General features: G+C 51.5%; 1 protein-coding gene across 1 annotated transcript in view; it reads left to right on the top strand.

The window, feature by feature from the left end:
• Positions 1-13,438, top strand: part of slit3 (slit homolog 3 (Drosophila)) — a 108,795-nt gene that overhangs the window by 8,297 nt on the left and 87,060 nt on the right. Inside the window, exons 3-4 of the mRNA XM_023794981.2 lie at positions 1,645-1,716; positions 2,915-2,986. Coding sequence (XP_023650749.2) covers positions 1,645-1,716; positions 2,915-2,986 — 144 coding nt within the window. The remainder of the gene's footprint in view (positions 1-1,644; positions 1,717-2,914; positions 2,987-13,438) is intronic.

Raw genomic sequence — 13,438 nt, 5'->3', positions numbered from 1 at the left:
CTCGACTGTTAAGGTTAGGGTTAGATTGTGATTCCGGACAGTCTCGACTGTTAAGGTTAGGGTTAGGTTGTGATTTTGGACAGTCTCGACTGTTAAAGTTAGGGTTAGGTTGTGATCCCGGACAGTCTCGACTGTTAAGGTTAGGGTTAGGTTGTGATACCGGACAGTCTCGACTGTTAAGGTTAGGGTTAGATTGTCATTCCGGACAGTCTCGACTGTTAAGGTTAGGGTTAGATTGTGATTCCGGACAGTCTCGACTGTTAAGGTTAGGGTTAGGTTGTGATTTTGGACAGTCTCGACTGTTAAAGTTAGGGTTAGGTTGTGATCCCGGACAGTCTCGACTGTTAAGGTTAGGGTTAGGTTGTGATACCGGACAGTCTCGACTGTTAAGGTTAGGGTTAGGTTGTGATTCCGGACAGTCTCGACTGTTAAGGTTAGGGTTAGATTGTCATTCCGGACAGTCTCGACTATTAAGGTTAGGGTTAGGTTGTGATTCCGGACAGTCTCGACTGTTAAGGTTAGGGTTAGGTTGTGATACCGGACAGTCTCGACTGTTAAGGTTAGGGTTAGGTTGTGATTCCGGACAGTCTCGACTGTTAAGGTTAGGGTTAGATTGTCATTCCGGACAGTCTCGACTGTTAAGGTTAGGGTTAGATTGTCATTCCGGAGAGTCTCGACTGTTAAGGTTGGATCAAGATTCTGGACATCCCCTGCAATTACACTTCAGAATATCATGATTCCATACAGCCTCGACTATTCAGATCAGGGTTAGATGGAGATTCTGGGCTGCCCCGATTGTTTAGGTTACATCGTGTTCTGGACAGACTCAACTGTAAGGGTTCGGGTTGGAATGAGATTCCGGACAGCCCCAAGTTTTAGCCCACGCAGCTCCACGCCTTGTTCCCAGCTGACAGTATTGCTGGCGATCTCCTGGACTTGGACTGAGGATGAGACCTTGATATTTTTGTCTGGGTGTGTGGTTTGTGTGGGCCCAGTGTTCCAGCTTCTACCCGGAGACAGTTGGAGCCAAAGCAGCAGGGGCTGGTTCAGGGAGGGGGTTCTCCATGGACCCCAAGCTCAAAGCCGTGTTGCATTTCACGGTAGCCCCTCAGAGACCCTTCAGTGGAGCCCACTTCATCGTCTGCTCTTGACAAAATAATGTGACAAAAAACATGGATTAATGACTGTAAAATGGTCACATGCACGTAAACATTTGTTTTAAAGGCCATTTATAACCGCCCCCATATCTGCCAAACTGGAATTCCACACTGCGAGTGACGGATAATTTCCCATTTTTTTGGCTTGGCTTATCAAGAGATGTTCAGCTACCCTGCTGAACGTCCATGTGCTTTTCATATCCAGCACTCCATGCTGGCCTAAATCTAAAAGGACTGCAATCTAAACAAAGAGTATCTGTGGAGATATGCTCCTGGCAGGTTTCATCTGGAAAACTTTATGGAACGTGAAACGCAACATGGGGTGCAGGACCAGGATAACATGGGGTGAGAGATTTTGGGGCTGCGGCTTTGGAGCTTGCGGGGGCTTTGGATTCAGAGCTTGCGGGGGCCGTGGATTCGGAGATGAGGGAGCCCCGGGTTTGGAGATGGTGGTGCTAACTGCTCTGTCGTTCTCCTCGTCCTGCAGGCACCTGGAGGATAACCAGATCAGTGTGATCGAGAGGGGAGCCTTCCAGGACCTGAAGCAGCTCGAGAGGCTGTGAGTATCTCCTGGTGTTGGTCTCCTGAGTGCGCTGATGCCGCATCCGTGACTTTCCCCACCCCACACTCCTCCCTGATGCTCCACCCACTCCCCGTCTACATCGTACTCCATCTATGCTGCGATGTTTGTCCAGGTATATTAGTACATGTCTCCATTTAACCTGCACTCTGCAATGTTTCGCTGACCTGGAGAAGAACATTACCCAGGATGGTAGGGTATGAAAAACAAGCCTGATAGACCCACAGTTCAGATAAATGGAATGACAGTTCAGATAAACCCTCATAGGTGAAACGGAGCCTCGATGTTCAGACAGACCAATCCAGACAGAGCCTGCTCTCCCTTGTTGTACCAGTCAGCTCTGCTGTGCGATTTGTTGCTTAGCAGTTGCATAAATACTGTGAATGTTAAGCTGCTCCTGTGAGGAGCATTGTGTGGGGGGGGGGGGGAATCCTGGCACAAAAACGTGCAGGTGGGCATCATATGAGCAGCAGCTTCACACTCAGCAGGGAGGCCTGATTCTAGATGGGTGTGTTGCTTAGTGTGCCCCCCCCCCCCCCCCCCCCCCATGGCTATCTGATCGGCAGGTAAACGCCAAGACCCCTAGTCCTCCCTTCCCATTGGGTGCCGTTGTCCTCTCAGCCCACTTTTCACTGACGTTCGGAATTTCACAGTACTTCCCCCCCCCCCACCATATGACCCCACCTCTGTCCCATGCGCAGCTGTGGGGGTGTAATTCTGAGTGACCATTCAACACCTTCAGGGACAAATACCCAGTACCAGCCAATCGCTGATGGCCTGATTCACACCCCTGTCCAATGACAGCCTTGCTGTATAAGCATCAGTGTCGACCTGTCGGCTGGCCATGACTTAGCTGCCCCCCGGCGTCCCTGTTTCTTCTGGATATTCACACATACAGGCACTGCAGCAGTCTCTCTAACACACACCCACTGAAAAGAGATTCATCCATTGTTACACTGCTACTCAGTCAGTTCCCCCAAGATCTGTATGATAACAAAAAACCCAGTTTCCATGGGGTGTTTTGGCACCCAGTTACCCAACATCCGCAAACATATCGATCAGAACCTTAACGACCTGCAGTGTTAACAATTCTCATCAACACCACAGGTATTTAGTTTGTCGTTGTTGCTCTCTCTCCTCCCTCACTGCTCTCTCTCTCTCTCTCTCGACCCCATAGGCGTTTGAACCGGAACAAGATGCAGGTTCTTCCGGAGCTTCTCTTCCAGTCTACGCCCAAACTGGGCCGCCTGTGAGTGACCACCTCTCCCTCTCCGGCCACTGTCAGCTGCTTCTGCGTAGCTGGAGAAGCAGTCAGCCTCATGGGTGTATGATGGGGGGTCGCGACTCGTGGCCGTTCATGTCAGTATCGCCTGCCGCGGTGTGTGGGGCAGGAGCAAACGTGCACCTGGGGGTGTTTGGCTCGGAACCTGGGCAGGAGGTCAGAATTTTAGTGCAGCCTCTGTATTCTCCCTCACTTCTCCTGATTTTTAGCCTTCAGCCCGGGATTCACTGTCTGTTTTTGGGGAAGGTCACATGAGACGTGGAGGGGAGACTGAGATTTTTAAATTTTTTGTTTTGGGGGGGGGGGGTTGGTTTGGATTGAGCTTTCTAACTTTGAGGTCACTTTGAAAATATTCACAGGAAGCGGCAGGGAGTTGGTGCTCTGGGTCATTTTCAAAAAAAAAAAAATGCGTCCATTCATTCAGCAGTACCTCACCTGCACCAGCATGGCTGACACCCTACTCTGCAGAGGGTAGTTCTCTCTCCTGGGCATGTTGGCCGCTGTCAGAACCACCCTCCCCTGCCCTCCCCCACGCTGTCCCATATAAACCCTCACTGACACTGACGCTGTCAGAGGAAACGCCCTCTTCATCCAGTTTGCTTCCAAACTCTGGAAACAGGCTGAAAATTCCAAGTGGCTTGTGGGATTATAAGCCTGGTGTTTCTGACGATCGGCACATTTAAGCGCTGGACGGCACGTGTCCCCATCTGCTTCAGCGCCAGCCGGCCGGCTCACAGCCTTTTTATGGCCCGGCTCTTACCCACTGTGTGTCATGTGGCGTTACGGTCCAGCCCGGCTTAGCGTGACGTGAACTGGCGCGCCCTTAACGCCAGCCCTGCCGAGCTGGGGTCCGACCAGCTGGAAGTGCCGCGCGTTGTCGGGAACCGGAGCCGGGCCGGGCAGTTCCAAAAGAGCGTAAGCACCTGTCTTCAGGCCGAGAGGGGCAGGAAGATGTCATCTGGTGAACCCTGCAGCTGGCTTTGAGGAGAGCGGGAGTAGACTGGGTGATACAGGGCTGTACGGTTTGTGCGTGAGCATATTCACGTGTGTGTGTGTGTGTGTGCGACAAGCTTGGCCTGACTTACCCCAGGAAATTCTCTGGATTTGCTGACTCACCCCCTACCTAACTTGCCATTCCCCATACTGCAAATATTTACAGATAGCCGACAGACGCCCCTGGAGGCTCACAGCTCCCGTACTTCCTGTCCGTCTCGTCCTGTCCCCGGACCCTCCAGGCCCTGACGTGTCCCTGTCAGCGATACCCATGGGTCTGAAGGCTTCCGGGGCATTACTGTCAGCTCAGGTTGCATGTGATCGCTGCATGCGGGGGGGACGAGGGATAATACGGCATGTTGTCCGATCCCGAGTCCGCTGCGGCCGTCCCTTTAATCTCAGCCTAATTATCTTTCCCCGGAGCAGTTATTCTGCTGGAATGTAATGGCGGGCGCTGGGGCGGCTGACTCTCAAACTGGGTGACACGAAAGCCCTCTGCTGTCCTAGAGCATTGGATCCAGAACCGGAACCTACATATGTCTCAGCGGACCCCCTTGCTGTTCCAGGTTTAGTGCCAGACCCCCCCCCCCCCCGGTCTGGAATGTTAATTTGTACAGCACCTTTAATTTACGGGAAACTGATTCCCATGATGGGGATGTAGGGGGCTGTAGCTTGGTGCAGGATTATGTTGGTTTGGGTTCCCCTGGTACCAGCTGTGCTGCAACCACCAACCCTCCCCCACCCAATGGCATTCCCCTCATCTCCCCACCTCTGGATCATTCCGCATATCCCGAAGAGGGGGCCTGGATCTGGTCCAGCAGTGCTGTGATTTACTCTTATTTACACACGCCCAGGGAAGCAGTGAAAACCTTCCCATGACTGCCGTTCCGTATTTTAAATTTTAAATATATATGATATGATGATATGTGTGTGCATGTTTTTGGGGGTATGGAATGAAGTCAGCTTCCTCTAGGTGTCCGATGAGCCACATAATCGGCCAGTGATTCCCAATGTCTCCGTTTTGGCTCCGATATCCATCTAACAGGCTAGGTGGTCTCTCTTCTGCCTCGTGGTCTGGGACGTACTGCTACCAGACAGTCGTAAACCTTTGAGAAGCAGGAAGTCCCACAAGGAAGGTCAGTTTGGGCGACTGAGCCCATCCTGGGTCATTGCCCGCTCTCAGTTTGTGTTTGCTGATGGGGGGGCAGATGAGCCCCTCCCACCCGTACGGCTAAGCTACTAATTAATTCTGCTTGACTAAGTTACAAAGTGAATAGCCTGCATAGATTTCAATTTTTTTAAATCATAATTAGAACCAAGAATTACAAGGATTACAATTTTTGTGGAAAGTGGATGACTGTGATTGCTTGATTTGGCAAAGAAATTGCAGGTTGGTTGGCAGAGTTCAAAACAATTAAATCAGTTGATGTGTTTGCACATGATCATTTCAATGAACATGAGCAAAAGGTAAATGGATTTGAAATGGCTTATTAGTATCAGGTTAGGTGTCTAACTAATACTTCAATCATGGCTAATTAATGCACTTTCCCACAGTATATCAACCTGGAACGATTAGTTACACCGTTTCTTGTAAGTCTCTGGTCTCCTGTACCAATGATCTCACGCAGCGAAGAGCGTTCACTTGATTCCCCTCACTGATTTTTAAGCTCTGTAGGGGGTGCTGTAGAGCAATGGGGAAGGGAGGAACCCAGTTTTGGAACCTGGGTCACCGCGGAGGGACAGCCCTGGCCGTGTACGCAGTGCCGGTGTGTGGAGGAGCGCTGGCTTCTCTGGTCCTGAGACGCAGTCCCTGCCCTGTCTGTGCATGGCCGCTGAGGGGACGTGTACCGGAGGCTGCTGGGACCTCGCCCCACACTTTACTGCACACACATTTACACGCACGCAGTGCGTTCCTAAATAGCACAACGCACGTGGTAGCAATTTGGTATCCAAATAACGGCGAGGACCCTCCTGTGGAGGTGGATTCTGACCTGGGGATTCCTGGCCCGTTAACTGCCTCTCATTCGGTTCACACGCAGGCAGCTGGGGTTGTGGCTGAGGGTGGATCTGGCTAATCCTGTTAGGGCAGGAGTCACGCAACCCTTCTGTCCTTATTCACACTGAGAGAAGCATCTAACACAGCCTGCTACCCACAGCCTGTCTATCTACAGGCTCCTACAGTACATGGAATATGGTCGAGGGTGCTCTGTGCCCCAGAAGTGCTCCTCTATTTAACACTGGATCACAGAGCTTTATTGAGCCCACTGGTATAGCAGTGCTTCACTGATACAAAAGTGCTCCGTTGAGTCACAGTGCTCTAATGATATCGCAGTGCTCCACTGAATTAGTTGTAGTGCTCACCGGGTATTGCAATGCTCCACTGAGTGAGTTGCAGTGCTCCATTGAGATAGTAGCAGTGCCCCACTGGTATCGCAGTCATCTGTTGATTAGTTGTGCTACACTGTATCGCAGTGGTCCACTGGTATTGCTGTACTTCACTAGTATTGGAGTGCTTCACTGGTATTGCAGGGCTTCATTGATGTCATAGTGCTCCGTGGAGTTGCAGTGCACCACTAGATCACAGTGCCGAGAGTCTTATGGTTTTCTGGTTCCTTGGCAGGATGCAATGTTTCACAGATGGATTTGTGGAAATCCCCGGCAAAGAGGCGCAGTGCGGTGGGTGGGAGGGTGTCTGGCGGCACGAGAGGTCGTTAGCAGAGATGGGAATTAGCCCGACTGCTGCCATGTCCCTGCTCTGCCTCTCTGATTGGCAGTTTAATTTCACCTGGCCCCTGCAAACTTCTGTGTATCGCAAACAAACTTTCCACTGCTCTGTGGGGGGGTGGGAGGGGGTTTAAATATGTATCCAGATGTACACATTCTATCTCACATACACACACTCATACACACCTGCTTTGTTCGCAGGAGATCAAAGCATGTTTGGTCAGACACAATTGGTGTTTTCCAGGCTTGGTGAAGCCTAGATGTAAGGGGGGGGGGGGGCGTGGTCAGCATATGCTGGCCACTCCTGTCTGTTGTGGTGGGGTGATGGGTGAGGCTTTCAGGAGCAAATGTCTGATTATTCGGGTTCAACAGGGTTTGTATTTGACCATCCCTCTGGGTGTCTTTAGGTTGGTGTCCCAGGTTCCCCCAGATTCAGTTGTCCCCCTTCACCAATCCCAGGTTCACGTGGTTCTTACATCGCCGTAGCAACCCGTAGAGGTGTACTGTATTGGCAGGTTTGTTCCTGGATGCCTTGCACAGCTGTAACTGAATGTAAATTCCCTCCTCCCCATGCTGTTTGAAGCGGACCGCAGCACCCTGATTAAAATATGTAGACTACTGGGGGGGGGGGGGGGGTTTGCTTGCCAGTGCAGCAGTTCCGCCCTAGCGCTGTGGTCCACTGGGCACTGGCTGAGTGCCCTGCATAACCACGAATGCCCTGAGGTCGCCTGTAATTTGCCAGATCATTTTGAGGGCTGATGTTTTTATCGCAGGTGGTTCCCATGACAACCAGAAGATACGGTAATTGGACTGGAATGAGCCCTTCGCGCTCTGTTCTGACTGACGTCGATCTTCTAGGCTGGAAGTGCGGCAGGACTGAAGCGGGTGTGGCCACTTACAATGGGCTTTCCAGCTGACCGTGCCAGAGCTGGGCACCGCAGGACCTGTGGCCCATCTTGGACAATCTGCAGGGTAACCGTCCCCGGGGCTGGTGTGGTTGGCGGGCTCGCGAGAAGCCAAAAGCAGAACGGTCTTTATCGTCGGGGGACTCGGCTGTCTGGCCTGGCGGACACATGCCTGTGTAAATACAGCATGTGCTTAAGCCACTTGAAAACATGGATATTTATATGTGTATGTACTCATCTGAGCGGGAGACACAGCGGGACCCGGTGCCATATGAAGCGGTAAACGTGGCCCCCCCCCCCGCAGCAGGCGAGCTGAACGTGAGAAGTGACGGGGCCCCCACCTCTTAGCTTTCGGTTTTCCTTTAAAATCCTTTTATCACAGTTATTCTGCTGGGAGCTTGTGCCTTCGGCCGTTTATTTATACAAGTGCCGCGGACGTGGTGCAGGTGACATGTTTTGGGCGTGAAATGCGCGGCCACGAGCAAGGGGACGTGTTCAGACGCCCTTGTAGGCAGGTACCCTGTCAGCATCCTCGGTGTAACATCGTGTGATGCGCTTTGTAGTTCGGGATTCAGGAAATGGGCTCCCTAGAAGTCCACTCAGGCATCCAATCAAAGGCTGCTTCTCTGTATGGCTGTTACTCTCAGGGTCAGCCCCCAACACCACGCCACCTGTCGGCCATCTTGTCCTCTGGCTGGCCCCGTACCCGGTCCCTGGCCCCTCATTGCAGTTCCGGGGGAGCCGGGAGCTGGCGATGCAGGCCCTGCCTCTTGCCGTCGCGTCTGCACAGTATCGTGGCCTCGCTCCCAGCCTTCTGGCCCCTGGGCCGCTTTTAACACCAGAGGGGTGCTTAATTACAGCTTCCTTTATGGGAGCCGGGGCTCCGACCGCAGGCCATCTCCCCAGATCCCCACAGGCTGCAAGGGGAGGCTCGAGTTTCGCTCTTTCTGTCTCGCTCACGGCCCGGCGGGTCGTCGGGGCGAGGCTCCGGTAACGGCCGTGTCACTCGGAGGTGCAGACGGCTCAGCGCATCACGGCTGTTTCATGGGAACGTCACGCCTCTTCACCCGGGGGGGGGGGGAAGGTGGCAAGCAAACTGATGAGGTCTGGGTCACTCCCTTCCCTCTGACCGGTGCACGTGCAGCAGTTCCTCTTTGCGGAGGGCTCTGGGGGGGCGAGAGGGACTCTGTGGTTTGTGTCCTCGCCGTTTGGTTTACTGTGCAGCCCCCCTGTCCCCCGGTCGACCTCGCACGAACTCATAAAACTGCTTTAAGCCTGGCTACCGCGGTTGTCCCTGTAAAGCACATCGGGGGGGGCTGAGGGTGAGTTAAAATGAGCACTGGTCCCAGAGCGGATGTGGCGTTGTGGGTTCTGGAAGGATCCGTGGTTCCTTTGCGCTGTTTTTCTTTAGATCGTGCACTAACCGCATCTGGAGAGTGGAATCCACTTGTTCGTCAGGTGATAGTTGTACATGCAGCAGATCCCCCAGATGGACACAAACAAAAGGGAACATTAACAAAGTAATATATTGGTCAAAGTTCTTGAATGGGGCCCAAAAAAAAACAGGTTCAGATTCCTGGGGGGGCTGTCTTTGTTATGCCAAAAGAGGATCCACAATCGGAATGGGAAAAAATCCACCAGGCCAGTCGTGTACAGCTGCACTGAACTGATTTTGGGAAAACTGCAAAATATGTTTTTGTGTGTATATCATGTATAATACATAAAAAGTAGGCGTCATTTGATTGGTTCAACTAACTTTAAATCAGTCACATGGAAGTGAAAGATGATGTCATTCTCTGAGCTGATTGCAGTGTGAGTTTAGAGAACGTCGTGAACATTACAGATCGGGAAGTGAAACAAAAAGCCAGGGCGTCCCACTTAGAGGCAGGCTGACGTCAGGCAGGGAGCACGTCCCGCACCGGGGAGGCCGAGTAATGAGAGGGAGGCAGAGCGCCCAGCGTGGAGGAGGCCGCAGCCCAGCGTGGAGGAGGCCGCAGCCCAGCGGGGTACCACAGCACAGGGGTGTACCTGTGACACGTTAGGGAGCTGAGAAATGTTGGAAAATGGGTCTCTTTGGGTCTTATGTCTTATTTAACCCCCTCCCACGGTCACTCTCGGCATAAGGGGGGCACCCTGCTCCCAGACTGTTGCCCTCTCATGGAGACAGCCGGCCATGGGGGGTGGGGGGGGGGAGATGGACCACAGGGGATTTTAGTATCCTGACGAGTATCCTGAGTGCGTGACGGCCCAGTCGCCGTCAGCGGCTCTGGAAGTTTCTGTGGTCCCTTCTGGTCCCGTTCGGATTAAATGAGTCACTTTGAACAAACAAATGAAAGTGACCTGGCGTGAGGAGCCGGTTGCTGGTTCATCTCAACTAGGACCAAGACCTCGGTCAGTGCAGACAGGCGTTTTCCTCAGGGTCTTGGCACTTGCCCCTTAGGGTGTGAATGACAGGACAGCTATTTCTTACAACCCCCCCCCCCCCAGTCCCCATCCCCACGGCTCCTGAATCCCGTGGCCTAGACACACAGGTCAGTCGACATCTTGGTGTAAATATTTATGAGGTGGAACAACTGGAACAACTGTCTGTCAGTCTGTTCTGGAAAATCGGCATTCAACCGGGTTGTGGGCACTGCGATTTCTCAACGTCTTTGGGGCCTGCTCGCAGGTTTTTAGGTCATTTCTCGTCATGATCGTCAGTGACTCACTTGAAGGCATGTGGGAATCTTCGGGCTTTAGAGCAGACGTGAATTAATGGCTGCAGATGCTCTCGGGGGTCATGATGTAGTCTTGATCGGGGGTCTCTGGGCGTCGGTGGGTCTTCTCGCCAAGACAAGGTTTAGCTAGATGTCCCCAAATAGCTGGAGGTTGAGCATCACCCATCAAATCTCCTCCTCTCTCCATCTGGGAAATCTGATCCAAAGTAAAGCAAATGCTGGTGTCTAATTAAGCGTGATACAATATTTCTGTATGGATAATTACCCCTGATTTGGGCCAGCCGTGAACGATTTCAGGCTCTGCTGGGGCCTGGTCTTGGTCAGCCGGTGAGCTTATCTCGTCGTGGCCGATGGTGGCCTCGCCATTTCCTGTTGCCCAAGGTATTAACCCTTCACATCCCAGTGAGAGTCAAGCCGTAATATATGCCCCCTCATTAACCCCCCTCCTGCCCCCCGATTTGGGATTGATCTTGAGACGCTTAATTACACCCCCTGGGCTTTCATTAAAATTCTCTGGTTTGATTGGCTGCATGGGGATGAGAGAACTGAGATTGATTACAAGTTGCAAGCTAAAGAGCAGCATATTAAATTAGCTTAACTGTTGAATTTGCTCATGTTTCTGCTCTGGTCCCTTCTGTCAGTGTTGGGGGGGGGGCAGGCAGCATGTGGTGTATATCAGCAGGAGTGGGTGGGGGGGGCAGTCCTGGGAGAATGGGGCGACAGCAACATGACAGAGCAGAGAGCCAGCAAGCTTTGGAAACCACAGCGGGGACGCGCCAAGCGCCGTGCAGATAAACAACTGCGAACGCAAGGCGGAATGCCCCAGATTCCCTGCATAGCTGAGTGACACGCTCTTCTGTCTGTAATTATGACCCTCATTAACACTACGATTCTTGGAACAGCGACTTGCTCCAACCTTTGGAGTGGCCCCTGTGTCCCAGTGCCGAGCCTCGGCGGACCTGGAGCGCAGGCTACCCCTGAGCCGAAGGTACGATCATGTATCGATAACATAAGGCGTTTGGCCCTGCTACGACCTGGGAGACCCTCCGGGCAGGAAACGGGATTAGCTCACCGAGCGAAAGGGCCGAGCCTCCAGCTAAGGGAATGAGTGTGTCCCGTGTTGTGACTCCGCTGGGGCGTGGACTTGTCCTCACTTCGTCGACTTTCATCTTTCCTGCAGAAATCTCCGGGGTTTGTGTTTAGATGCAGCGTGATGCATTCTGACAGAGTTATAGGAGGAAGAAGTTCTGGTCGAGTATGGCTCCCGCTCGGGGGTCTGAAGGCTGACAGGATGCCAGGGGAAGACCCCGAGGGAGCAGCCAACAGGCTCAGAACGCCTCACTTTCTCAAGGTCACTGAGTCACGTCATGTTTCAAAGACCTCAGAGGGCTTCAGTTCTACCAGTGCAGCAAGCTAAATAAAACCACTGACACACTCTGTTCAGTCATGTATCTGGGAGTCTTTGCCTTTTAAGTATAAAAAAATGCTCGTTTCTAGCTTTGTTGTTTAAATTTATCAACATACAGGCCTAGAGGTTGAGACGGAAGAGCTGTATAGTTTTATTTACATTGAAAGTAGGCAAAAGGGACATTCTGCTGCGAATGGTTTCCTGAATTGTGTGTTTTCCAGGATGCGTTTGTCTTTAAATGCCTGAAACGGAGGCACCCCTGAAGACGGGGACTCCTGGGGAGGTGACCCTCTTTGAAAGGTTCCTGCGGGTGACCCTGGGGAGCTGAGTGGTGCCATGGGAGATGAGCCAGTCACTCCGCATCTGGGCACTTTGTTTCCTTCATAATTTGAAGCAGCAAGTTATATGACCTCACATTTCCTGGAGTCTGTTTGACACTCAGCATCGTTCCTGAAGTCCTTACAGCTCTGAGAATCACCTTGAAGTCTGTTTATTTTACCACTGTACCTCAAGTCAGTTTGAATATTGCTGCTCTTGCTGAATTCAGTTTGGTTTTACCGCTGCCCTTGAGGTAATTTTGGCTTTACCATTGCTACACTTCCCCTGAGAGGTTTTTTGCCATCCCTCATAAGGAAATAGAAATATAGTCTGGGTATATGGGGAATGGCCTGGGTATATGGGGAATGGCCTGGGTATATGGGGAATGGCCTGGGAATATGGGGAATGGCCTGGGTATATGCTTGGAGAAGAACAGATGCTGAGGAAAGGGAATGTCAGGACTCCCTTTGTGACTCCTCCATTACTGATACATTTGCTTGATGCATAACATACAGAGAGGACATATTGGTTATTTTTAGTTGTTTGATTGCAGTCACAGATTGTTATAAAATTGAATTTCCCTTGTGGGGACAGAAAAAAATGGTCCCCATAACGTCAAAATAACATAATATGTTTTTATCACATTGTGGGCATATTTGGTCCCCACAACGTAATATATACATAACCCCCGCACACACACCCGCAGCCACATGTGAAGCCGCACATGCTTGCACTCACATTAATCACCAGAAAAATACCCTTTTCAGTAATGTTTCAGTAATAACCGACAGAGGAGTTCAGTAAACGGGCCACTCAGCCCGGAAGGACCTTTCAGCAGCAGGATGAAAGGCTGTTTGGCTGGGAGCCTCAGTGGCTGGTCTGCTCGACCCTCACCTGGGTACACGGCGCCCCCCGGAGCTCAGGGTGGGGCGTGCGTGCACACACACACGTGATTGTATTCATGTCTTTATGGGAACTATACATTCATTTCTATGGGAAAACCCTAATCCCAACTGTGACAACTGTAACCCCATAACCCCCTATAAGTAACCAAACATAATAGACTTTTGGCATTTTTAGTTGTTAGATTACAGTCACTGATTTTTATAAAATTGAATTTCCCCTTGTGGGGGCCAAAAAAATGGTCTCCTCAATGTCAAAATAACGTTTGGTCTCTACAACATAATCTACACACACACACACACACACATATGCACAAGTATACACACTGTTACACAGACTTTCTTTTAGCTATCATGGTGTGTTCTTCCACAAAGTCTAAATTTAATACAAATATCAATGTCAAGTCCACTCTGAGAGAAGTGAAAAGCTTGAAATCTGACAGCGAACAAAA

Source organism: Paramormyrops kingsleyae, chromosome 10, assembly GCF_048594095.1.
Source record: "Paramormyrops kingsleyae isolate MSU_618 chromosome 10, PKINGS_0.4, whole genome shotgun sequence".
NCBI classification, from domain to species: Eukaryota; Metazoa; Chordata; class Actinopteri; order Osteoglossiformes; family Mormyridae; genus Paramormyrops; species Paramormyrops kingsleyae.
The sequence above is the reverse complement of the archived record's forward strand: the minus strand, read 5'-3'. Positions and strand labels throughout refer to the sequence as shown.